This window comes from Rhea pennata, chromosome 8, assembly GCF_028389875.1.
Source record: "Rhea pennata isolate bPtePen1 chromosome 8, bPtePen1.pri, whole genome shotgun sequence".
NCBI lineage: Eukaryota > Metazoa > Chordata > Aves > Rheiformes > Rheidae > Rhea > Rhea pennata.
The window spans coordinates 30,137,478-30,163,488 of record NC_084670.1 but is presented as its reverse complement, the minus strand read 5'-3'; the positions used below and the strand labels follow the sequence as shown (position 1 = coordinate 30,163,488).

The window sequence follows — 26,011 nt, the reverse complement described above, 5'->3', positions numbered from 1 at the left end:
TGAGCTCTGCTCTGTTTCTGTTCTAGATCTGTGACTGGTCTGACCCTCTTTCTACTCCTGTTTTTTTCCTCCCTCACTCTCTGTTTCCCTTGTCAAGTCCTTCTCCACTATGTCCCTTGTTCCTGGCCACCTAGGGCACCTCTCATCGCCCTCGGCCCTTCAGCCAGCTTCGGCTTTGCAGAGCGAGCACTGCAGCCAGGTCCAGACCTGCTTCTGCTCAGGCACCAGCAGCACACTGCTCAGTGGTGTAGTGGTGGCAGGAGGGTGGTGGGCACTGTCCTCTCTATGTCCTGCCACTGAGAAAAGTGGAGAGGTGCTTTCCGTGCTGGATGCTTTTTGTCCGACCCCTTTCACGAAAAGCATTGTAAACTGGGGGAGGCAGAAAGAGGGGGAATATGAAAATGAGTTGTAACAACCTGGTTTTCTGATGGGAGATAGTTTCTGCTGTCAGGGTATCCTAGGAAACCGAACTCGTGTTTCTGAAGGGGCAGGTTGGTACCTGCTGTACCTCGGGGAGAGGAGGAGAGAAAGAGTCCTAATTGCTTGGCACGCCTGAGAGCTGTTCTGGCCTGTAATTAGATGAATTAGTGGAACAATGACCCAGTTTCCGTCAGTTTTTGGATTGCCGCAGACAGCCCCGCGGTTGCTGCCTCCCCCTGTCCCGCTCTCCTTTCTGCCTCCCCTTCCTTCTCCTGCTCCCTTGCTTTCCTCCCTCACTGCAACCCTTCTGCTTCTCTCCTCCATCCTGACAGTGCCGCACCCTGGGCACAGAGCTGTCACCAGCTCTCCTAAGTTGTTTTGGGGTGCTTGCTTCAGCCGGAGAAGGGCGAGAGGTTGCAGCAGGTTGATTCAGGGCTGCTTGGGTGCACGTGGCCCGACTCCTCCGTTTATTCCCCCCGAAATGTCCCCCTCTCCCAACCGGGCAGCCAGGTGTAGTCCCTGGGGTGTGAGCGACAGGAAGGGCGGGTGCACAGCGGAGCCCAGAGCTTTGGCTGAAAAGCAAGCGAAGTCCAGGCGAGCTGGGTGCATGGAAGAGAAGGAGAATCTGCATTCCCCAACAGTGCTACCACAGTTCTGTCCGACGTCTGAGCCACGCTGCTCCCAGCATCCAGAGGCAGTGTCCCCCTTGCGTGTGCTGTGGCCTTTAGTATCTCCCCTGCAGGATTCTTTGTGCACTGGCTCCCCTCTCCCCAAACTTGTTTTCCAGAGATTCACTTAAAACTCTTTGTGTTTTAAAAGAAAACCTCTGGAGTCCTTCTTTTGCCTGCTGGTTGCCTTCCAAGGTCATCAAACTTTCATTACTATATATTTTTTAATGCATATGAGATTCTCAGCTTATTCTCAAAAATCCCAGAGGTGAGGTTCTAAGGCAACTCATGTGTTGTAGAAGCCACAAAGCAGCTGATAGTTGGAGGCACTGAGCAGTGCTAGTCATTGGCATCACAGGATTCGTTGCATGAGCCAGTGGCCTGCTAGCTGGACACTTCTGCTAATGTCCCGTTGGCTCAATATGGGACAGATGCCTGGAATCTCATCCGTAGGCATGGTCATGGCCACGTGGACCTTTTTCTGTGCTACTTGTCCTGAACAACTTAAATGTGGTTGCCCTGACTACCTCAGGGTGAGGCTGGGTGTACATGCCCTGTTTGCTGCTTGGGGCAGGGGGAAATAGAATTTCTTTGCAAACGCTCACCCCACGTGTTGTGTTTTTGCCTGCGATGGTTGAACCCTTTGTGGTGGTGGTCTCTTGGGCAGTAAGGCTGGCAGCTGGAAGGAACAGGTTCCCCTGGGCTTTAGAAGCCCCAGTGATTATCAGAGGGATGACCTACATCTCTGGTCCGAGTTGCTCCCCTCCAGAAGGGAGGTCAAACCAATCCTGCAAGACAAGTTGCAGTTGTGAAGGTTGATAGCGTTCAGCTCCAAGAGTGCAATGAGGTGGCGTGGGTTGAAGTTTAGTGCTGCAGTGTGGGGCTCGCCATCCATCCTGACACATGGGGCATAGGTGGGGGACTGCAGGGCTGGGTGTTCACGGGTGACTTTGGCTGGCTGTACGGCTTGGCTTGTAAGCTTTTGTGTTTGTGTTCAACGGGGCTTGGTGGCTTATAGGCTTCGGGAGGCATCAAGTCAGCATAAAGTTGTCCTCTTTGCACCTGCCAGCAGGTGAATCCCAGGTTCTGCTCCAAGCGGGGCACATTCCTCCTTGTGGCTCCATAAGCCTAGCTTGGGAGTGTGACTCTTGGCGGTGGCCTGCTCAACATGACTTTTCATATAGCCTGGGGCTGCTGTGTTCGGCTGGGAGACTCAGGGAGGCTGGACTCACTGGCTTCAGTTACCAGGCACCCAGCTGGGCACCTCATGCTCGCGGGGCTGCGGGATGGTTGAGGGCTCTGCCTGCAGTAACTCTGCTTTCTTTGTGTCTGGCTGCAGCATCCTTGCCACTGCTGGGACTCACTTCAACACACACGTGGACCTGCGGACCCTGCGGGCTGTGCGCGTGCTTAGACCTCTGAAGCTCGTCTCAGGCATTCCCAGTAAGTTGGATGCTCTTGGTTCTTCTCCCAGGGTGTTCACATCTCCTTCTGATTTCATTCAGATTTAGAATAGTCCTTGTGCCACCTTGGATGTAGAGTGAAAATCAGAGAAGTGGGGGAGAGTAAACCTCCCTGATCACAAATGGATCAGGGCAGATTTTACATGTGATCTTCCCAGTAATCCCTTCAGTAAACTAAAAGGAAGAGGTAACTACACAGTGTGGAAACATTTGGTGTCCCTAGGTGGCATTTCGTCCTTACCAGCCAGTTTGAGACTTAGCATTCTCTGCTAGAACAAGGTAGAGATCTGCAGATCAGCAGGATCCGCAGACTGGTTCAGCTCCCTGTCCAGAAGGCAGTGGGTGGATCCTTTAAGGACTGAGGCTTATTCAGGGGAGATCTAGTTTTTGCAAGATTTCATCTGCAGGAATGGGGATAAATAAAGAAACTAGGCTGCTGGTATCTCTGATCCTCCCTTCCTTCCCTCCTTGGGCACTGAACATGCAGTATGCTGGATCCATAACTTGGAGAGCATGTTCCTCTCTCCTCCTTTCTGAGTCCAACCGCTTGCTGTTGCCATGTAAAAAGTGCTCTGCTGGATGCTCAGAGCTTTCTCACAATCTTCATGGAGCCCTGTACCAAGCTGCAGCCCTACAGAGAGGACCATAATTTTAAGTAGGAGAAATCAAGGGTAACACCAGCTTTATTAGGTTCTGGAAATGTTGTGGGATTTATTCCAGAAGACTCCTAAATGGTCCTAGGAAGCTAGCTGTGACCTATTGCAGAAGTAGGTAGGCAAACCTGCCTTAAAGACCCTAGGAAATTCTCCTGCACTTGGGTGCTGTGTGGGGTTTAACCCAGTGTCCTGAGCAGGGTGCAGCCAAGGGGCACTGAGAACTTAGTGACTTTTGTCACTGGCAATGGCAGCTCATCCCCAGCCTTTCCCAGCAAGCAGGACCAGAAGGAAAGTTGGAAGGCAGTCCCAGTAAAAGCTCCTCTAGGAGGAAAACATCCCTTAATCTCAGTGGCTACTAGAGTTGGGCTGTGGCATACAAAACCTTCCCTCTCCAGACAGCTGGTGGCAGCAAGTCATTGACCACATGCCAGTTCTTCAATGGGGCTGTGCAGTCCTTGCTTCTAGTGCTCAGGGTCCGCAGCGAAGACCTGAAAGCAAGCAACAGAAATCCTGAGGGGAAGATGTCCCTTCCCTTGCTAGCTAGAGCTGTCTCAGCCTGGCTCCTTTCACCAGTTGCTGCTGAGGAGATGCTTATCAGGCCCAGTTTGGTGCGACTCTCATTGGAAAGTGTTCTGCATTGGAAGAACTGTTCAGAGTTACAGCTCCTTGGAAGAAAAAGCTTGCCCTGAGAAGCAGGTTGCTGGGTAGGCATGAACCTCCTTGCTGAGCATGTGCCTTTGCTTACTGCTGCTGGGGGACGCCAGAGGGATTATGGCTCTTGCTGTGTCCCTTGGAGGTGCCCACCCAGACAGCCAGGCCCAGACGGTCAGGCAGCAGGCTGAGAGGATGTGGTGGTTAGCGCACCGTTGGGAGCACCTTGACAGTCCTATGGGAATCAAGGTGCCGTGGTGCTGGGTTCTGTATCATGCATTGCAAATGGTGGCTCCTGCCTTGGTGAGCTTCCATTCAAAAGACGCAAAGCCCAGAGGGAAAGCAGAATGCGGGAGGGAGGACTTGATTAGTATCTCTCAGTGAGTCCGAGGCAGATCCAGAAACCACCCCTTCCCGGTGCCAGACTCTGCACCCTGGACCTTCTGCTTTTCCTGGGACAGTGTTTTCCTCAACGGTCCTTAGCTGTCCAAACAGAGATGCTCCAGTCTGTGCTTGGGCCTGTCGTGTTTATCTGACGACCCTTCCTCTTTGTCCGTGGTTGCTGTCTTCCTTGCCACATGTGGGATAGGCTGCAGCACCTTGCCGAGCTGTGCTGTCTCTTTCCCCTTCCAGGTCTACAGATCGTGCTGAAATCCATCATGAAGGCCATGGTGCCTCTTCTCCAGATCGGCTTGCTGCTCTTTTTCGCTATTCTGATGTTTGCCATCATCGGCCTGGAATTTTACAGTGGGAAGCTGCACCGGGCCTGCTACACAAACAATTCAGGTGAGGACATGGCCCCGCTCCCTGCTCTGTACCGTGCAGGGGAGAACAGCCAGGGTGAGCTGTGTTTGTGTGTTGTCCTGATAACCAGTGCAGCTGTGATCCTGGGAAGCGCAGAGCTGAGAAGAGCCTGCATTTTGCTTCATGTACGCTGGGCATCGCTCACTTGTATTAAGGATATAGCAATTTATTCTCTTCCTTTATGGGGTCAGTTGGTGTGCGGCCAGGGCTGCTGCCAGTGGAGGCCCCCTGCTCTATGTCAAGCCTGTCTACATTTGGGCTTTTCCCCTCTCCTGTGCTTTGCTTCTCCTTTACTTCTGTGTTCTTTGACTCTCTGCTGTCTGCTTGCAGGTGAACTAGAGGAGTTAGACCCCCCTCATCCATGTGGGGCACAGGGTTGCCCCCCAGGTTATGAGTGCCGGGAGTGGATCGGCCCCAATGACGGGATCACGCAGTTCGACAACATCCTCTTTGCTGTGTTGACTGTCTTTCAGTGCATTACCATGGAAGGGTGGACCACAGTTCTGTACAATGTGAGTAATGCGGCTTCCGGCCTCTCTGAGCAGCTGGGCATGACTTTGGGAAGCTGGAGATGATATTTCCAGGTCCTGAAAACCTTTGAAACCCTGATTGTGCTTAGTGGTGGAGATGGGGCCAGTCCTTCCCATTTGGGCAGGAGATGTCAGGGGAATGCAGAGGCATGTGCTACATGTCTCGTTGGGTCCCCTGGGCAAAGGGGCTTGGCCTCATCTCTGGGCTGGTTTTGCAACCTGTTGCTGAGAGCAAAACCTTGCGAGTAGGGGCTGCAGCAAGCCTCCTGCTCAGGGGCTGTCCTTGGGGAGCATGAGAGGCATCCTTCCTTGCCTGTGCTGGCCTCTTGCACTCCCCAAGAGCAGCTTAATAACTGTGAGCATGTTTTCTGGGCGCTGTTTATTTGCTCTCCCCGTGGGCCGTGCAGCAGACGTGCCAGCATGCCTGAGGGCTGTGCCCATGTCACTGACTGTCCTGGCCGCAGGTTGCGATGGCAGCCGGCGTGTGCCGGCCTCGGAGCTCAGCCCCGACCACCGCCACGGGCAGAGCGGGGCGAGTGGTGTCCGTGCCTGGGCAGGGACAAGCTTTTCGGGGTCCTGCTGGGACCTGGGGCCTTTGGCGTTCACGCTGGAGATGTCTGTCTGCACCGATGAGGTGGTAGAACAGCTGTACCATGCTTCTGTTGTTTGCTCATGTGTGAGCCGTTGCATGAAGTTTCTAATGCCAGAGTCCATGAGTTGAGCTGGGAGCCACTTGGGGAGTAAGTTGGAACCAGAAAATAGATACAGGCTATCACAAAATGCAATATCTTTGTGGGTGATTGGCCATATAAGTAGGTTTTAGTTTATGGGCTAGAAACAACCACACTGGTCCTGTTCCCAGCCTAATTTCAGCATCAGTTTCAGCGTCATTGCACCAGGAATGTTTTTATACTCTGGTTCCCATAATGCCCAGAGACTTGCAGAGTGGCATTGCTCTGCGGGTGGCAAATCGGATGGTCTGTGATGGGGAAACATTCTTGGATATTTACTTGGTCTGTTGTGAGCAGAAAGGCTGATTTTTATCTCTAGGCCTGCAGACCGAAGGGGCTGCCCTTCCTGCCTTGGGGGCCCGGTTCCCCTCCGTAGATCCCACAGTCCTTCCAGAGGGGACAAGCAGCCTAGTGCGCAGAGGGAAAGGACTGCAGAAACCTGGACCAGGCTAAAAAGGGGAGCATTCATGGCAACGGGTTAACCACGCCGTGAGAATTTGTCCTTTCTCATCCTGAAGGAGATGGCCGGCATCTGGAGCTCGCTGCTTCGGCAGGGGAATTAGGCAGAATTAAACCACTTGGGAGTTGAGGCCAAAAAAGAACATTTCTCGGTTGCTTCTGGTGTATCAATGCGATTAGAGACTTAACTACAGTGTGTGTTGCCCAGGTGTAATTGAATATACCATGAAAGGTGATTTTTTTTTCTTTTCTTTTTCCCCGCCGCCGATCTGCGTGCCGCATGTTTCCCCTGCCTTTGAAGTGTCTGGTGGCCAGTGCCCATTCCTATTGCTGAATCGTGGCCTGTGGATGCCCAGCAGTGGCGCGGGGAGCGCCGCGTGGCCCTGGCTCTCGGTCAGGCTCTTAGCCCTTCCTCCCCACAAACGTGTGAGAGGAGCTAGCGTGGCGCCGGGGCTGAGATGAGGTGCGTCGCAGCTGGCTCCGCGGGCTGCCCTGCTCCCCGGTGTCCCCTCCTCTGCTTTTCACCGGCTGCAATTGAGGCGCTGCATCCGCCGTTCCAGGACTGCATGCCTCTGGCTCCCTGTCCTGTGAATCATTCTCGCTGGTCTAACGAAGGCAGCGCATCCAGCCTTCCCCTGGCTGCGTGCACCGGGCTCCCGACAAGGGAGTCCACTCTGCGGCGTGCAAGAGGGCCGGTGAGCTACCCTGATGGGCAATTTAGGATCTTGTCCATCTCACGGGTTTGCACTGATTGCTCTCAGGAAAGTCTGACCTCTTGCCGTTTAGGATGTTCTTGCTTAGAAGGCTAGAGCTGATCCTCTCTAACCCATGCAACAGTCGTTTCCAAGCTCTCCTGGCACCAGCATCGTCCCCCCAGCTGGGACAACCAGCCTGGCAAGGGCTTAGTGCTGGTGGGAGAGGCAATGGTGAGCTGTGACCGCCTGCTCCTGTGGTGGAGCGATGTGCTTGGTTCGGGGTCTCCTGCGTGGGATTCATTGCTACCTCCTGCTCTCCTTGCGGCACGTGCGCTGGGTGACGCGCTGTTGTGCTACGGCGTGGAGCTGGGAGCTGAAGCCTTTCCAGCCTGGAGGCTGTTGGAGGCTGTTCAGGGGGCGGTGGATGTATGTGCTTGCAGGCTGCGACGGCTGCTGGTCTCCCAGCTACAGCAGGGCTTACCTGGCTCTCCCAAGGCCTCGGCGCTTAGCTGGAGAAAACCCAAATATTATCTTGCTCTCTCAGACTGAATCAGGTTAGAAATCAGGCTGGACAGCTAAACCAATGAGATTTCTAGCACCTCCCAAGATCTAGCCAGAATTGAAATGCTGCAAAACCAGTGGGACTCTGCTGGACTTAGATGGCCTCAGCAGGGTTTTTATTTTATTTTACTTTTTTTTCGCATTTAACCCAGTAGCTATTAAATTGGGTGATCACCTGGATAACCAAATGATTTTCCCAGCATCTACTGCAACGCTGGCCATATGCTCTCCATCATGATGTCCCCAATGGCAGGGACCGTAAGGTACCTCCCTTTCCCGTTCTTCTCCGCAGAGTAGCAGCTATTACTTACCTATAATGGAAAGTATTAGGGACCTTTCTTTGCTTTTAATTGAATGAGGATTTGGGCCTTGGTGGTAAAATGCTGCTGATTCACTTTGCTGTTCATTCCTCTTCACCTCCCACTTTTCCCTACACCATCCCTTAGACACTTCTTCCTCAGGCTGTCTTGACTGCACCTCCCCTCCCTTCCCTGGACACAGATGTGCTCCTGATGAGTTTGGCTCCTTCGGGACTCCTAGGTCTGGCTGGTGACTGGATACTCTGCTGGTGGCTTCTCTTTTACCTCTACGTATGGTGGTGCAGTGACAGAAGTGCATAGGCTGCCTGGCTGCTTTTGTAGGCTCTTGGCGATTAAAAGCATGGATGTTCTCAGAGTGCAGCTGGAGAGCCTCCTGGCCCCCTGACAGCAGCCCAAGTGGAGAAGTTGGGACTGGAGGCAACAAAATGTGTTTCTCACTCTTTTGCAGAAAAGATATGGAAGGAGAGAGCGTGGTAAAGTGGTGTCGGGGAGTTGGGGGTGGCCAGAGCCTGCTGGGGAGAAGGAGGTGGTTCGTGCCGGTGGTGGTGGATGTGGTGCTGCACACAGGGCTTGCCACATCAGAAAGCAGCCGGAATGACATGGTGTCCTCTAGCTGGAGGCAGGCATGGGTTTCCTGGATCTCCTTGGCTGCTGGTGTGGTCTTGGGGCCAGCAGGCCATCTGGCCAAACGCTCTCGCAGCTGTGATGTCCAGACGTGTGCCAAGGAAGAGAAGGAGCTGTGCACGCGTGGTGCCCCAAGCTCAGGCTCCCAGCGCCGGCGATTCGGGACCTGGCCCTTCTCCTGCTCTGCGTCAGAGCTCAGGACGCCCGGCTCCTCTCTGCGTGGCGCCGGGCTGAGCTGGCTGGGGGACCTCCCTTGCATGGGACACGCTTGTGCCTGCTACCTGCCCCTTTTGGGGGCTAACTGGGGGTGCTGCTTCTGCTCTCTCTCTGGCGTGAAAGCAGCAGAGACTGGCTCCTTTCGGGTCAGCAATGCAGAGGAGAGTCAGAGCACAGGAGAAATGTTTCGGCAATCTCTCAAAGAAATTGCTTACTCTAGTATTCCCCTGTGTAGCTGTATCGTGATTTTCAGATCCATTTTTTCCCCCTATTTACCAGGTCTAGCAATGCGGCGCTCAGAATTTGTAGGGAGCACCACGAGAAGATAATCAGCCCCGTGGTATTTTCCACGTGTGTTGTTTCATGGGTGTGCTTTGCTTTCCCATCATTTTCGCTGGTCTTGGCAGCATGAGATGCTGTCTTGCTATGTAGAAATCGCAATGTGGTAAAAAATAATAATAAAATGAAGCCCTCAAACCGAGGCATGTCACGTCTTTTCCAGCTCCCATCCCTGGGAACCTGAGGGACTTTAATTCCTTTCAGAGGGAATTTGAGGTTCCTCTGGCTGGCTCTGCCTGCCTGCCGCAGTGCAAGACGAAGGCTGGGAAACACTTGCTTTTTTTCCCCATTCTTGTTAGAGCAGATACCTCTTCCCTGGGCTGGATTTAGATTAAAGCTGATTTCTGTAGAGACCACAGGGAGAAATAATGCTGGCAAAGAGGACTGCTGCCCTAATTCTCTGCTTATGCAGGCTTGCTTGTGCGGGACAGTGTCCAGGCTTGGGTTTCTTAATTAAACAGCCGAGCTGCAGCCGGGGGGGCTGCCCTGGGGCTGGCGAGGAGCTGCGGGCCGCGGCGCAGGGCAGCCGGGCCGCGGTGACGGGCAGTGCCGTCGGCTGCGGGCGCTCGGCGGGGGTCCGCGAGCCACCGAGGAGAACGGGAGAGGAGTTTGAGATCGTGCGACCCTGCCTGCGAGGGCTGTGTTTATTCCCAGAGGTTGTTTATTTGCCTCCCGGTTCGGAAGCGTGCAGCTGCGGTGTTCGCAGGTAGCGAGGAGTATCCTGATTTTTAGGCAGCTGTGCGCCTCTCGTTCCCCCGCAATGCCGGGAGCTGCGATTCGAAGGCAAGCGCCCACCGCAGCCGAGCGCCGGGGATTTGGCCCGGGAGTCCACGATCCCTCTGAATTGCACCTTGGAGTCGGGCGCTGGTTTAAGGTTAGTCCAGCGCCAATGGTAAAGCCAAAAGCACTCTGGTGGCATGAAGGCTGGGACTGGGAAGCTTGAGAGCAATGAGGTACGGGGGTTTCAAAACGCGAGCTCTCTCGGCGCTGAGCGTGTCGCGGCAGAAACTCCGCCGAGCGCCTGTAAAAAGCAGGGAGTCGAGCTGAAACGCGGGGCTGGGGATCTGCAGTAAGCGTGACTCAGCCGCCACGTGCTTCCAGCGGGCAAGCTGCGCCGAGGAGCCTCCCTTGCACGCGCGCCGGAGCCCGGCTCCGGGGGGCAGGCGGCCGGGGGAGCCCGTCCTGCCGGCCCCGGAGCCGCCAGCTCGGATCTCCGCCGTCGATAACGGCCGCGGGGACGCGGCCAGGAGAGACGCGATTCCTCGCTCGTGGCGTCGGGGCTGGGGAAGCAGCTCTGCCCCGGGCGGGAGAGCTCCCGTCGAAGAGGCGGCGTCCAAGCAGGACCGGCGATCAGCGTGGGGTGCGAAAGGAGCACAGAAGCCCGTGAATCCGCCCTGTCCCCCGCTCGTACACGAGAGAAATCCTGGCGTGTGCACAAGTCTGGGTTTTACGCTACCGAGCAGAGTATAGGATTTTCCAGTGACCTGGGTGGTTTTAAGCATGAAGCACCAAGCGTGAGATCTTTCCTTGGAGCCTGGTTTTAAAATGTGGTGAAGCACGTACCCCGTGAAACCCGTGTGTGGGGGCGGCTCTGACTGGGGCAGCGGAAAGCGGGGCGTTGAATCGCCGATCGCCCCGGAGCACAGAGATGGGAGATGTGCGCCAGGCTCCGCTCTCCTGCTCCCTGCCAGCTGCGATGGTCTAGTGGCTTTGAAGAAACTCAGAGAAGAAATCCGTTTTAAATGCAGAGCGGTCACCTTTCTGCGTGTGTACGCACGGGGCTGCCGATCGCCTATTGGCCTAAATCCGCGGGGTTTCACGGTCGCTGCTTGAGACGCTCGGCGCTTAGCTGCTGTCCCCGAAGCGCCTCCGCCGAGCGACGCCTCTCCCCGCCGCGTTTCTGAGCGGCACCTGAGCATCTCGCAGGCCGGAGTGCGTCCTTCCCCCTGTCCTGAGAGAGGGCGGTGCCGCCCCTGCTTTAACGTGGGGCAGCCGAAGGCCAGAGAAACGAAACGACCCAGCCAAACTGAGGCCGGGCAGCAGTGGCAGAGAGGGGTTTGCTTCCGCCCGGCTGCGCTCAGGGCCGCAGCAGAGCGCCTGGCACGGCCTCCCCTTGGCTGAAACGTCCCGCAGAGCCAGCGCTTTCGGGAGCCGGGAGGTGGCATGCTTTGAGTCACTGCTCCTTGCTTTCTCTTGACTCCGTCGCGTCCCTTCCCCGTGCTCTCGTAGCTGTCTCTCTGACAGCCCTGTTGCAGCTCCTGTGCTACGGTCTCTCCTTTGGGTGCCTGTGCCCAGTGCCGCGGTGCCCCTGGTCCGCCAGTGAGAGCTGCAGGGTGCTGGCTGGCCGTGGGCTGTAGGGGCGCTCGCAGAGGAGCGAGGACTCTTCCTTGCTCCTTACTCTTCTCTGCCAGCCTGCTCCGCTGCTCCTCGAGGCGACGCGGAGGCCGAAGGCTGGGAACTGGCAGTGCACAGAGGAGCGATGTGTCTGGCTAGCACGAATGCAGGAGAAAAAAAGGGGTGTTTCGGAGAGGGGAGGAGGGGGGAGAGAGGCAGGTGACCGAAGGAGATGGGAGAGACGCGTGGAAGCAGCGGGCCGCTTTGCTTTTCAGGCCTCTGTGCCCTGGGCCGTTGCCAGGCTCTCGAGCTGGAACACTTGCCCAGGGAATAGAAGTCCCTTCTCGTGTGTTTTAAATTAAAACAAAACAACAACAACAAAAATCCTGTCGGGGAGGTATGAAAATTTAATCAACACCCAGCGCTCTTAGCAGCTTGCTAGCAAGCGCAGATCTTATTACCTCCGCAGCTATTTTTGTCGGCTCCTGGCCGCGCCGGCAGCGCCCAAGGGCCGGCGAAAACCCTCCCCGGCGGCGCTGCGCCCCGGGCCGGCTTCTTCCCGCGATCGCGCGACGGCCCGGCCGGGCCCCGCCGCCCCGCGGCGAAGGCAGGCCCTCTCCGCGGGCCCGCGGCTCTGCCAGGCCGTCGCCGCTCGGGTCCCGCGGGAGAAGCGGCCCCGGAGCGCCGCGGCCGGGCGAGCAGCCGGGGCGGCGGGGGGCACGCCGGCCGAGCGGCCCCGCCGGACTCCGGGAGCGTCGCTTCGAGGCAGCGTCCCGCGCCGCGGCCTGCCTGGCAGGATGGGGCCCGCCGAGGGCCGGCCCTCCTCCTCCTCCTCCTCCTCCCGCAGAGGAAATGGACCAATTTCCTCATTAACCTAATTTGGGAAAGAAAAGCATTTTCATTCAGCTCTCGTACAGTCCCGGGGTCGCTGATGGATACCAGGCACCGCTGGCGGGGAGTGAAGCATGGCCCTGCATGCGGGAGATCAAATTACAGCTATTAAAGGGAAGAAAGAGATCTGTTACTGTGCCGGGGAGAGCAGCGGCGGGTGCCGAGGTCTTGAGGGGCCGGCTAGGCCAGGGGATGTGCTGTAGGGTATTTTTTTAATTTTTATATATATTTTTTTTAATTTAAAATTTAAAAAAATTCCCTGCTGCGGCAGTCGCGGAGGTCTGCACGCAGCGTCTCAGCCCCGTAAAGCCTGTCCGCAGCCCAAGTGCCGCCTGAGACGTGCAGAGCGGCGTGGCAGCGTCGGCGGCCCTGGTGGTGGGTCCCTGTGGGGTGACGCTGCCACGGGATGGGGGGTGCTGCGGGGCTGTAGCAGAAGGACAGCAGTTAAAGCCGGGTCGGGGGCCGCTCTGCAGCCCTCATCCCAGGAGAAGAGGCTGTTTTCTCCTTTCCCCGTGGCTGGCAGATGCCCACAACTGCAGGTTAAGCGTGTGTTTGGATTTTTCCCTCTTAGTACAACGCTATCTATTCCCCGAGCGAGTCACAGACAGTTGGTTACAGTAATGATTGTATATTATAGCAATCTAATTATGTGCTGTTTGGTCTGGATTTGAACAGAAATCACAGGGGCTCTATCCTAATGCAGATGAATTTTGATGGGGGCTCAATTGAATGCAGGACATTAGTATACGCAGGGAGGCATTTGCTAGAGCTTGGAGGGGGCAGAGGGATCTGTTCTCTCTGCATGGAGCAGTTTGGCCTTAATGTTTTGCAGCAGGGACCATCTTTTTCTGTGCCTGGCCTTCCCAGTAGGGAAGGCTTCTGTAACTGCACAGTTTAGTACAGTTTAGTGATTGTACATCCATCCATTTTTCTTCCTTCTTTTCTTTCGTCTGCGATTTTTGGCCTTGTTGACCAAATTCAGCCCGAGCTGTTTGCGGTGATATCCAGGATACAGCTCCTACAGGCAGCTGGGTAAAGGTGAGAAAACTCCCTCCTGTGTACCTACCCCCCAGAAGCTTGAAGTGAGAGCTCAGCCCTATTACTAGACACTGGAGAAATCACCAAGTAAGTGAACAGGTATGTGAATGAAGGCCAATGGCTTTCTAGATCTCACTGCTCTCAGGACAAGTTGGGTGCACACTGCCTTGCGACCAAGGCAGGATCCTAATTCCTCTCACCGAGCCACCAGGAAATGGGTGGTGCTTGAAGGAATGCTTTATGTTTATTTTTAGGTAGGAGAGACTGAGTTTGTGGGTTTTTTCCTCCTTCCCTATGGCAAAAAAAAAAATCCTAAAGTTTCCCATGCGAGTGCAGCCTGAGGGAGGATGCGTGTGGGCTGCAAGCTTGTGCTTTGAATTCCACTTAAGTATATATTTAGACTTCTTTAGATTTCTAGCCCCCCAAGTGAGACCTTCTTTTGCAGCTCTCCATGCGTTTCCCGCCCTTGGAAAACACAAGAGCTGCAGAAAGAATAGATGTCTCCAGGTCCCCAGGAATCAGTCTCTGCAGCCACTGATTCTCCCCGGCACCAGCAATTTCCTCCTCCGAGCACACTATTGAGAAGCGCATGCTTGCCGTGAGCTGGAAGGAGCTCCTTCATCGGCTGGAGATCCATGGCGGCACGTGCCCGCCCGTCCCTGTTACCCCATGAGGTCCCGCTCGTTCGCAGGTCTCTGCAGCGTGGCGCGAGCTGGGAGGCGAGTTGTGTCACTTTTAGGCTGTGAACCTTCCCCGCAGCACTCGGCCCCCAGGCATAGCATGTGTGAGGGCAGCGAGGACAAGCTGTGTCCGCCGGGAGTAGACCGGTGCTGTGCAATGATTTCGTCCCCGCTGGGTATCGCTTGGGATCGCTGCGGCCGGGTGAGCAGGAGAAATACCACTGGGTGCTTTGTCCCTCGGGGAAACTTTAACTCCTTCATCTTCACTGACAAGCTCAGGCTGCTTGTATTGGGAGCTCAGCTATTTCTGCATGCAATAGGCAATGTATCTTTTGGTCTGGTTTCCATGGAAGAGCATGGGGAGTGGTGTTTTAGACTTGTGTGGTACGTAACAGGAAGGTAATTGCCTTAAGCTGAAAGGAAGAATAAACTAAGATCAGCCTGTCAGGCTGAATTTCCCAAAGGCCTTGGATTAGCAAAGGGACCTGGTCTCTACCACATGGAGCCAAGCATTGCAAGGAGTCCAGGAACATGAACAAGGAATTTTTTCATTAAAGGAGTTACAGCATTCATTTAGTTTGGGGATTAAATTAGTTGTGGTCTCTGTCTACCCTGACCTCTCTGCATGGCAATCTACTGCTGTCTGAAACAAGGGAAAGAGCCTGTTGGAAGGTGCTATGGACCAAGGCAATGAGGGATGTTAAGAATAAATGGTGCCAACAAAGGGTGGGAAAAGGGGCTGCTCAGTAACGAGAACTCTAGCTTAATGCTGAAGAAGTAGGGGGGTGATGCAGGAGCTGCCAGAAATCAAGCAGACATGGACCTTGCAAAGGGTGCTCAAGGAGTAGCTGACGGTTCCTCACCCTTTCAAGTAAGAGCAGGGCAAGACAAAGTGAAGGGTGGGGAGATTTGGGTACGGAGCCAGCACTGGGTGCTTTATCTCGGCTTTTGATGTGCACAAAGATGGAGGCAGGGGAAGGCTGTGTCATGGGAGGGAGGGAGTGGACATGACCACAGCTGAGCTGGCAGTGAAGTGCCAAGACCGTTGTGCCCATCCACCTGGCGACTGGCTTAGCTCCACCCCAGCCTTTGGAGAGAGCTGGCACATGAAATGGCAGGTCTGGTAACAAGTATTTTTAACAACTCCATCAAGTTGGGGGAGGCACCATCTGACTGGAGCATAACGAATGTAATGCCTATATTTAAAAGCGGGTAGGAAAAATGTAAGCCAGGCAGGAATAGGACTGTAAGCCTGACCTCAATCACATGCCATTTCAGAACAGATTTTGAAGGCAAAAGAGGAAAATGAATCATGAGTTTGCCAAAGGTAGGTCATGCCAGGCTAACCTGGCATCAGAGAACTGGTTTCTAAGCACAAGAAAAGCACAAAGCTCCTTTCCGTAGTAAACCATTTGGTATGGGAAACTGTTAATGAACGAGAGAAGATGGGAAGTGGAAGAGGAGCTGTGAAGCTGGCAAGTAAGTGAGCAGCATGGAGATGGCACTGGTTGGTGCTGAGCTGAGGCAGTGGCTGTTGGCAGCCACTGGAGGATGGAGGTTATCACTCTGGGTGGGGGGATCATGGCCTGGAGAAGGAGGCACGACATGCAGTTAAAAACGTAAAGCCATGGACTTGAGGAAGAATAACAAAGAAATCATCTAGGATCCCAGGTCCTCCTGATTAGAAAATGTCAGTGTGGAGAAGGATGGAAATAAGCTAGTGACCACAAGGTGACTGCAAGTCACCTTGAGCTCCTGCAAGTGCAGGAGCAGACACATGCAGGTGGCACAAGAAGTTCTAGTGGTGCTGTGCCAGGTAGCGGGTCCCCATCTGGATCATTCCCTTTCGGTCCCCTATGACTAGGGAGGATGAACTGAGCTTGGGCTGGAGCAGGGAAGGGCCTAGGTAAAATGAGGAGGGAGACACAGAAGAGAAAAATAGAGGAACCTAGCTTACTTTGGCTAGCATACTGAAAATTGGGAATGGTCATGATTGCTATCTATAAATATACAAAGATGGGAGACAGGAAGGAGAAGAGCTATTTAAGCCAAAGACTACTGCTGGTAAAAGAACAAATGGGTATAAAATGGCCACAAATAAATTTAGAATGAAAATTAGAGCAACCGTTAGAGTATCTGCTTGAGGGTACACCTTCTACTGGGATTAGTGGATTTTTAAGGTAGGGCTCACAAAGAGTCTGGGGGAGATTGCATGACGTGAGATGGCAGTGGTCTGGACTCAGCAGCTCTGCAAGACTCTGGCAGACCACATCCTTCCTCAAAGGCAAATCCAGTGGACTTCAGCTAGGGAATATATTACATGTCAAGGTGTCGTGATTAATAGGACGTATGGCCAGGCTTGATGGTTCTTTTGATTTTTCTGGGCAGACGTGTTTTAGGTTTGTGTGTGGAAAGATGGGAATACATACATATACATGTGCATATATAAATACATATAAATATACATATATGCACACGCACGTGTGCACACATGCTGTTCTGCATGCTGATGTCCTGCTGTGCTGTATTTGTATTCAGTCTCTACAAAGGGGTTTAGAGCAGCTGCTGAAAAAGCAGGGCCTGTGAAATGCTGTGGCCATCAGCCCGTGCGTTTCCCAAACCCCTCAAATAACCCCTCGTTTCTCCAGCGGAGACCCTCCACTGCCTGCTTAGGCAGGTGCACGGCCCCCCGTGGCAGCCTGCATGCTGCAGGGGTGTTGCAAGAGGACTGGAGCAGGTTTCCGGCTCGTTATGGAATTGAAGGGCAAAGCTGGATGGTTGTCACCACCCAGCTCCTGGCTATCTGGCTGTGGCCAGGCCACCTCATGGGGCAGCTCCAGTGCACGGCTTTGTAGGAAGCCCTGGGGCATGCTCCGGCAACCTCCATCCTGCGGTTGGGGGATGCTGCCAAAGCTGGTGTCAGCTGGGGGACCCGCGTGGCTGCTTGGAGCAAGGGTGGTGGCCAGGGCTGTTCCTCAGTTTAGTGTGCAGCCTTGCAGGATGACATCTGGATGTGGGTGCAGGATCAGCCTGCCCCAGCTGAGTCGCGGTCTCAGTTTCCCCGGCTGCAGGCTCCAGGTGGTGCTGGCTTTAGCCATGCTTGCAAAGTGCAGCGGTGTGCAGCCAGGAAGAGGAGTCTGGGAGCTACTGCTGGTGTCGTTAGCCGACAACCCTAGGGAAATTGCTTGTAATCCGCTGCTGAGAGGTCACCTCTCTTCTGGCTGGTGGGCAGAAAGAAAGAAATTGCATGGTGTTAATTTCTTCAGAAGCTCTCTTTAAACCTCCTCGGAGTGATTTGATTGCTCCCATACACACGCTCTCTCCCTTTTTCCAGCAGCGCCTGGATTTTGTTCCCAGTGTCTTGCAAACGGCGTGTTCACAGCGAGAACGCTTGCGATGTGATTTGATGGCTTTTTCCAGCGATGGCAATTCTCCCAGCCTGTCTGGGAGCAGCATGGGCTGTCTGCCTCAGCAGACCACCTTCTCCTCCTCTCTCTTCTTCCTCTGGCTTTGTTATTTCTCCTCCTTCCCACCCAGGGATTAGCTCCATGCTTTTTGTTCAAATGTATTTCATGTGCAAGTGCAGCCGGCTATCGCTGTAGAGCGCTTCGCAGCTCCTGCTTCCCAGTTCTTTCCTCTGTGTTTCGCCATTGCTCCCCGTGGACAAACATGCAGGGAAAACGCAAGCGTGGTGTGACTCACCTGGAGCAGGCTTGGAGCAAGAGCTGGTACGCTCTGCTCTGCTCCCTTTGCACCACCCGCTGCATGAAACGCTCAGCACTGCCTGGGGAGTCAGGAACACCTTGCAGACCATTGCCACCAAAAATGGCACTGCTGGAGAAGAGTGCGGTGGCCGCAGCCAGGGCTTGTGCAGTGCCCAGTGCCTCCAGGGTGGTGATGAGCATCTGCCCTGCTGCTGGCGTTCTCGTGCGTCGTTCCTGGTTGGTTTCCATCTCTCCGGGCTCGCTTCAGGCTGCTGCGTCGGGGTGGTGGGAGGCTAAGGAGCCCTGGGTAGTGCCGAGCCCAGAGGATGATGGCACAGCAGCCTCTGCTGCTCGCGCTCCCATCTCCAGGGAGGCCTGGTGAGATGTGGGTTCGAGTCTCCGCTCTGCTGCCTCCGCCCGTGCCTCCTCGGCCTCCCTCCGAGGACTAATGCGCTAATTGCCGCGTGCGCCTGTTTGCTGACGGAAGAGATGATGCCGCCCCCGGCCGGGCAGGTTCTCGCAGAGGAAACGCTGCCGCTGCAGCACGGGTGAGAAGGCTGGGAACTGCGAGCGCCTTCGCGGCACAGATGTGCCACCGCGGCCGTCTGTCCCGGTCCCCACCTTGCTGCCGCTCTCGGCAGCGAGAACCTGCAGGTGAGCCAGGGCGAGCGAGGGCAGGCTGCGGAGCCCGCTGCACCGTGCACAGGCGAAGGGAGGGCCCGGAGGAGAGGGCCAGCATGCAGCGCCTGGTGCCTCCGCCCCGGCCTCCCCATCTCAACAGGCACCGGGTCCTGTGGGCTGCCGTGGCCACGGACCGTCAGCACACGGAGAGAGGCACCTAGCTGGGATTTCCACTGACACCTTGGTTGTCCAAGGGAGACCCCCAACCCTCCTCAGAGACGTTCTTCGTGTCTCGCAACGCCTTGAGTTGGCTCCTGCGCTGGCCGACAGGGAGACGTGGTGCTGGTGACTCAGATGGAGATGAGGGCTTAATTAGCACGAGGAGGGAAGAAAAAGAGAGAATGTCTTTCATTGCAACAAGATTGATGCCACCTCCCCCAGACAGTCACGTTCTGCCGCATCGCCGCCCGGCCCGGCGGCATGCGCGCGCCGCCTGCCGCGGGAGGACGGATGGGCCCGCGAAGCGGCCGCGAGGTGCGGAGGGGGCACTGCTTTATTAAAAGCCTCCGTGAGTAATTGTCTGGAGATACTGAGCAGGGCTCGCCAGGAGCCGTTTTAGCTGTCAGGCTTTGCCCTGTGATTAGAGCTCTCCCCGCGCTGGCTCCCAGCTCCTCGCAGCCTCGGCCAGGGCCAGATAACATCCCCGGGGCGGGAGGGCGTCAGTGGTGGGTATTTGCAAAGTACCCAGCCGGAGGGGTGGGGGGGAGGCCAAAGGCAGCCCCTTTCCCCTGCGCGTGGAAGCACGAACGCTGGCAGCCTCTCGTGCAGACGCCAGCTTCCCTGGCTGTAAGACAGCGTATAAATCTCTTAACCTGTTCCCTGCTCAGCAGATGTGGGTGCTGTGGGCCTGTTTTTTCCCATCTCAGTGGGATGCACGGAGGAGTTCTGCGTCAAGCTGCCTGGGATGTGCTGGGAGGGAGCCCCATGCTCTCCCTGGCCGTGGGGATGAGGCACCCAGTGTCCTCACCCTGCCACCCATGTGGTTGCCTGAGAGGTGCCAGCTGGGCTGGGGTGCAGGGGCCTCTGCCCGAGCAGCGGGGCATGGAGGGTGCTGCCAGGCACCGCGGAGAGGTATGAAGGGTGCCGCCACCGCCGCTCTTCTGGGGGCAGGCAGAAAGCCTGCCGAGGCTGCGCTCTGCACTGTCTGCGCAAAGCAGAGCCTGCTGCTGTCTCGGGTATCCTGTCCCGGGGAGCGAGGGGAGCCGAGCCTCCCCCCCCCAAATAAAGACAATAATAAATAGGCAGTGCGAAGGGGGAAGAGCATCCTTTCCGCACCCGGGAATCTTGTGCTGAGTTGTGACGTGTCGCCCCTGGTTCCCCATGGCTGGGCCAGAGTTGAATGTAATGCGCGCTCTTATTTTTCTTTTCCCTTCCAGACCAATGATGCCTTAGGAGCCACCTGGAACTGGCTGTACTTCATCCCCCTCATCATCATTGGATCCTTCTTTGTCCTCAACCTCGTCCTGGGGGTGCTGTCAGGGTAAGCTGGAGACTTCCCTTTCCTCGTTGTGCCCGTTGTGTGCCTCCGAGCCCTGCGGCTCGGCTCGCAGGACAGCAGCGCAGCCGTCTTCCTCGGGGCCCTGCATATCTTTGGGGAGCTGTGAGGTCCTCTCTCCTCCTTCCACAGCTGCCTGGGAAACAGCAGGAGCTGGCGTGTGATTAAATCTAGAAACAGCAAGGTGTGGTAGGGCTGCAGCTGGCGTGTCCTCGCTTCCTGCACACCGTCCGGGCGGCTGTTGTCCCTGCACCTCCAAGCGAGGCTAGCATGAGAAGAGTCACTTGTTTTGTCCCCCTTGTTGAAGATGCTTTATTGCTTACTCACCTTGCTGGAAAGCTTGTGTTTTAGTCACCTGTGGGAAATTGTCAGTGTAAATTTTCTGGACGTTCATGACCTGGTGGAGGGAAGAGAGATAAGGAGAGCGTTATGGAAACGCGTTTGAGCCAGGATGCATACGAAAAGGGGTGCATTTGGTGGCTGATGGCGGATGCAGGGAAGGAATGTGAAGCACATGGGGGAGCGAGTCAGGGCACCTCTGTCGCAATGCCTGGTGTCAGGGGGGATGCGCTGCCCTGAGCAGGGAAGCTTTGGTGTGCCTGAGATGCACATGGAGATGTGGGGAACATGAGGACAACACAGCTGTCCCCGTTCTACTCTTCCCAGAACAAGGGTGAGATTTTAATCCAAGCTATTAGACTAGGTTTGGAGAGAAAAAGGCTCCTTGTCGCCATGACAATGAATCGCGGTTGCATCAGCACATCCTGAACCGCTGGCAGGGGCTTAGTGCAAGAGGAAAGCACGGAGGGGATGAGCTCCTCTGTGCGAGTGGTGGGGCAGCAGGCTGCAGCTGGATGCTGGCTCACTGAGCCAGGTGATTTTTTTTTTAACCTAATTGCCCCTCAGGGAAACCAGCACAAAAATGCTGGTGTAACACCATTTTGGCCAGCTGGAGAAGTGCTTGTGAACATTCCAGGATGCAGGGATCAATGTGGAGACTGGCCTCTGTCACTGTCCTAAATGCCCCTGGGAGTCCTGTGGTGGTGGAGCAGCAGGCAGGGTGTCTTGGTGACTGAATTTCCCCAGGTCTCGTTCTGGCATCTGGCTAAACCCAGCGGCTTTGGGGGACAGGCTGCAGTAAGGGTTACAGACTGCCTTACGGGGAGGAAGGTGTTACGGATTGTGAAGATGTCTGAGCAGTGTTGGGCTGCTTTTGCATTTCTGAGGCTGCGTCCAACTTGGGGATTTGAGCAAAGTCCAACTGGACGTCAGCATCACACTGGACTTTTCCTGCAGACATCCAAAGAAGGAAAGTTAGGAAGCTTGGGGCTAGGCAGCTGTAAAAGCCCTTTACTGCGGTGTTGAAGGCTGCCAGGATAATGTGTCCTGAGAACACACTGTGAGGCTTTTGGTGCCTCTGTGATGCTGAGAAAAACCTGTGGGTGTGAAGCTCAGCAAGATAAGTCCACGCTGCCCTGCAAAATAGCTAGGTATAGACCAAGGTGAACAACGCACTGGTGGGAGGACCATGGGCTGCCTGGCTCTTGCCCACATGGACAGACACCTCGGACTCGGTGCTTGCCCATCCTGGATCTGCACGAGGCAGCTCTTCACTGCTTTTGCTCAGTTGGATGCAGTTGTCTAGGGCTCTTCCCAGGCACCGGCTGGCATTTCGACTGTTTGTTTATTGCTAATAGGGTTTGTATTGGGGAAAGATGCAAGTGGGTGGGTGGCCTAATTGGCAATGGAGATGCTCTAGTGTTGTGCCAGATACCTAGGGAAAAGCATGACTGCTCAGCTCCCCAGAGGGCTTAGCGAGGTGAATGGAGGAGGTGAGCTGTGCTCTGTGACCCCAGGTGCAAGTCCACTGTGCCCCATGCTACTCTGGGGTGGCTGGATGAGCAGCACTGGAGTGGCTGACTACACACGCCCTCCTACCTAGCCAAGATTGGAAAGCTTCATCAGGTGCACCAAGATTGCCTGTACATGCGTCCATTGATGTGCCACCCTTGGAGACCCTGGCTGCAGTGGGGAAGCTGGCCATCCTCTTGATAGTGTGGCTGGCAGAGCCGTGGTGTGAGGTGAGGAGGCAGAAGGTGCTTCTGCACACAAGCAGCATGGGTCTTTGAATGAAAATGCATGAAGATTAGGTCTCAATGACTTTTTTCCCTGCTTTGCTTGTTTAGCTTTTATTGTTTTAACCACTTGTATTCCTTTTGTGCTAGAAGAAAGTACTTGGCACTCCTCCAGGAGCCAAATCATGACCTTTCCATTCCCATGTCTCTTAGTTAGATGAGCAACCCAGGAAACTGGTTGGATTATCTGTGCTCCCTTTTCACTTCTCTCAGCTTAGATGAGCTTGGAGGCAAAGGTCTCTTTGGTGATGAGCGCCATGGAAACACCTTCATGCAAAGGAAATGTTTCTTTTGGGTTATGGCACTACTTTGGGGGAAGGTTCCTCTGACAACGTGGTGAGTCTTAGCCTGAACAACAGCGAGGCAGAGGACTGTTCCTGCCTGTAAGGGAATGAACTCATGCCCACAGAGGAGGAGCTGCATCAGCTCCCCTCTCCAGCAATGGCAGAAGCAGAGGTCCCCATAGTGATGGGGATTTGGCTTCTGTCCCTGTGGCTGGTGGAGTCTGACATGGTATTACTAAAACAGCAACACAATGCTCTTAAGATGCTCATACGCACCTTGAAGCAGCTGCTGGTCTAGTCTCTGTGTATGAAACCATAATTTAGTACAAGCACCTGCGTCAACTGTTATCTAGACTCCCCTCCCATGCACAAGAAATTCACGCCTGGCCAGTCTGAGACTCTTAGCTCAGAGCATTGTGGTGAGCACTGAGTCCTGGTAGCCTTCTTATTCAGGTATTGGTCCCTCCTGCTATTTTATGGGAAGAGGAGAGGATGTTTGAAGAAGTGGTACCATTAAGGACAGAAGTCTTTTTCACTGCTGGCCAAGGAGACCATGTCCTGTGCCCTCCTGCAAATCATTGCTTACTTGAGACTTCAGCTGACAGGATTACAGAGATGTTACTATACGCTGGCCTAACCCAAAGGTCATCTCTATGACACAGACAAAGCTCATCTGCAATGAAGAATGGAAACCTGGACACACACTGCTTGCAAATTGCACCATCTGCACTGACTAAGAATGAGATCCATTTGGGATCTCCATCCTTCTTTTGTAAGTTCACACATATAAGTTGCTGCAGAGCTACTTCTCTGCCCTTACTTTATCCTGACAGCTGTTTTCATTAGGGAAACAATCAAACATCTGAGGTAAGTCCTGCATGCAAAGAGGCTGTGACAAGGACATTTGCATGTTTAATTTGCTACCATCAGAAGTTTGCTGGAGCCCAGATTTAGCAGTCTCCTGGTTGTGATGGGCATCTCTCTCAGCAGTCAGTTCCCCAACTGTTAAACTGTGGCATGACCTCCGTGATGTAAACAGCCTGAATCCATCTGCTCCTAAGCATAAAGTATGTGGGAGAAAAAGAGAAATGAATTCCGTCATACTAAGGCTCCTCAGTTTTCTCTCTAAATACTAATACACACACACTGGAATTGTGTTTTAACCCTATTAAGAGGAGATGGAGTCACTCCAGGCAGGGACTGGAGAGCCAGTTCTTCTGGAGATTTGGCATTTATTGCTGTGTCTATTAACTCTTCACCTCTATGGGTGCAATTATGGATCAATTAATTCTAATTGAAAGTAGAAAGAAAAAAATTGGCCTCGTTCCACTTTGAGAACATTTTGCAGGTATGAAGCCCAAGGAGATGTGGTTGCTCAGCTTTTAAACCTGCCAAAGCTACTGAAGTAATCTTGGCAGAAGAGAGCTGGTCAAAGCAAGTGAGGATGTAGCATCAGCTAAAATGACCTGTTTTCTGCCATGTAGATCTCTGTTGATTTGAGAGTTAGGAAGGATCGTAGTTCTCTTATTGAGTGTTGCTTAGTACTGTTGTGTGTCCTAAGGTTAATGTAATCCAGGATCCTTCTGCGGTGGGGGCAGGATACACCTACAGCTATGCACTTCTACCCAGGGAGAACTGCTGTTGGGCAGAGAGATAATCTTATGCCACAGCCATCTCTTTGCTGCTGGAGGTATAAGAGGTATGGATGGAACCTCCTTCCACCCTGCTGCTGTTGATCCTTTGTAGGCAGTGCCCTGAGATAGATCAGGCTATGGGCTCTGAATCAGAGGAATGCAAAATTGCGTATCCCCCATGCTGGAGATTTGCAAAGGTCTGTTCTCCCTTCTTTGTGTAGCAGGGCTTTTTCTCTTGCTCAGCTTTTTCTCATGTGAAACTATTTGTATCTGTTCGTGGTACATCTCCAAAGCAGCAGTGCTCTCTGGCAGCATAGATCTGGCTGAGCATCATGCTGCCTGAGGCCTTGACTTGTGGCCTGCATAGTGAAGAAGCAGCAGTAATGCTCTCTCCAGTGTCTCGGCTGGGTGAGGACCATAACTCATGGCTAGCCCCATCCAAGGCAGACACTTCAGAGGTCCTGTTTGCTTTGTCCCTCCTGGTAGGAAGATGGCTTATGTCTAGCTTGTCCTAAAAAGATTCAAGAGCAGAGAGAAAAAGTAAGCTCTACTTAAAGGTATAATGTTCAGGACTGATGCAGAGTTTCTGAGACTAGGCAGGCTGTGTTTTGACTCTCTTCCATCTTCCCTTCTCCAACCTCTGCAAAGAAAATCAGGTTTGCAGTAGAGCCCTCCTCTGCATATTGCAGTGTCCATCTTCCTGTTGAAGGTTTCTGTGGTAGACTCCTTTCCCCTATACAGTCTTGTACTTTCCACTCCTTTTAAGGATGAAAAGCTGCTATAATCACCAATATTCACAGTCCAGATCAGTAGCTGTGTGTGTCCAGAGTGCAAGGTGATGCTGACCAACCTAAAAGACCAGGTCTTTGGGTCTGATGTAGTGCTTCAAGAGAAGTCCCCTTGAAGCTGATGGCAGAGCAAGAAGTTGAGCATAATGGCAAGAAAAGTGAAATCCATCTGCCTTGTACCAAACAACAGAGTAATTTAAATCCTCCTAATTGCTTCCACTCATCGTGGTGATGTTAAGTCTTTTCTCCCTTTAAGTCTTTTCTGTCCCCCACCCTCAGCTCAAGCACTAAGCCTTTGAAAGAAACGACTAATGTTATAATTAAAGGATCAATTTGGCAAGATCTCTTTGTCTTAAGATCTTCTTTCTTTCAGGTTGGGTTAGCGCAGTGTTCCCAGTCTCTGGAGAGTATTCTTCAGCTCCTTTAGGAGCCTTCTGTACCATCTCTGAAATCTTTTCACTTCACTTAATTTGAATTTTTTTCTCATCCAATTTTGAGGCATAACAAATGATGAATAAGATTAAGTTTTAGCAATTAATAATAAAGACGTTAAAGGAACAAATGTACATTTTCAATGGAGGTAGGGGTTTCTTCTGGCTCTACACAAAACCTGGGCCCTGTGTTTGAGCTGGATCAAGTGGTTTGCAACTGAATGGTGGAAAGAGGATTAATGTCTTGGAGGTAGGCAGTTTGTGGAGGGGAAAGTGGGGAGACGTGTTGCCACAATAGAGGAAGGCTTGTAGGGAAGTTATGAGTGATAGCACGATGCTGGCAAACATAACCCAAGAAATATTGTATTGGGTGTAGTAAACCTTGGAAGCATTATATTTTCTTTAATGGGTATAGTATCTATGAGTGGCTCTGAGGCTTATAATGGCTGTGTCTGCTCTGTGCTTGGTGAAAGTGATAGTTGAAGTAGTTTAACCTACTTTTGAAGGGGAGTGCGAGGGAAGGGAGGCAAGAGGGGAGCTGCAGGAGAAGGGGGAGAAACAACACCATCCCAATGCCTCCCGCTAGGTCTTCTGGCAGCTTCACGGGATGCACAGTGTTTTAGGTGACCCATGAAACTAACCCCTTCTCTTGAGTTGAGTATAGTGAGAATTGGGCACACTTGTTCGGTGCTGGGAAAGCTTTTGTGTCATCAACGTGGTATTTGAACACCTTTCATGATTGAAGCAAAGGAGCCTTTGAGATATTCAGCTTTATGCAG

General features: G+C 53.8%; 1 protein-coding gene across 1 annotated transcript in view; it reads left to right on the top strand.

Moving 5' to 3' along the window:
* Positions 1–26,011, top strand: part of CACNA1E (calcium voltage-gated channel subunit alpha1 E) — a 133,549-nt gene that overhangs the window by 44,690 nt on the left and 62,848 nt on the right. Inside the window, exons 5-8 of the mRNA XM_062581373.1 lie at positions 2,428–2,531; positions 4,492–4,644; positions 4,993–5,174; positions 19,842–19,945. Of these exons, the coding sequence (XP_062437357.1) occupies positions 2,428–2,531; positions 4,492–4,644; positions 4,993–5,174; positions 19,842–19,945 (543 nt within the window). The remainder of the gene's footprint in view (positions 1–2,427; positions 2,532–4,491; positions 4,645–4,992; positions 5,175–19,841; positions 19,946–26,011) is intronic.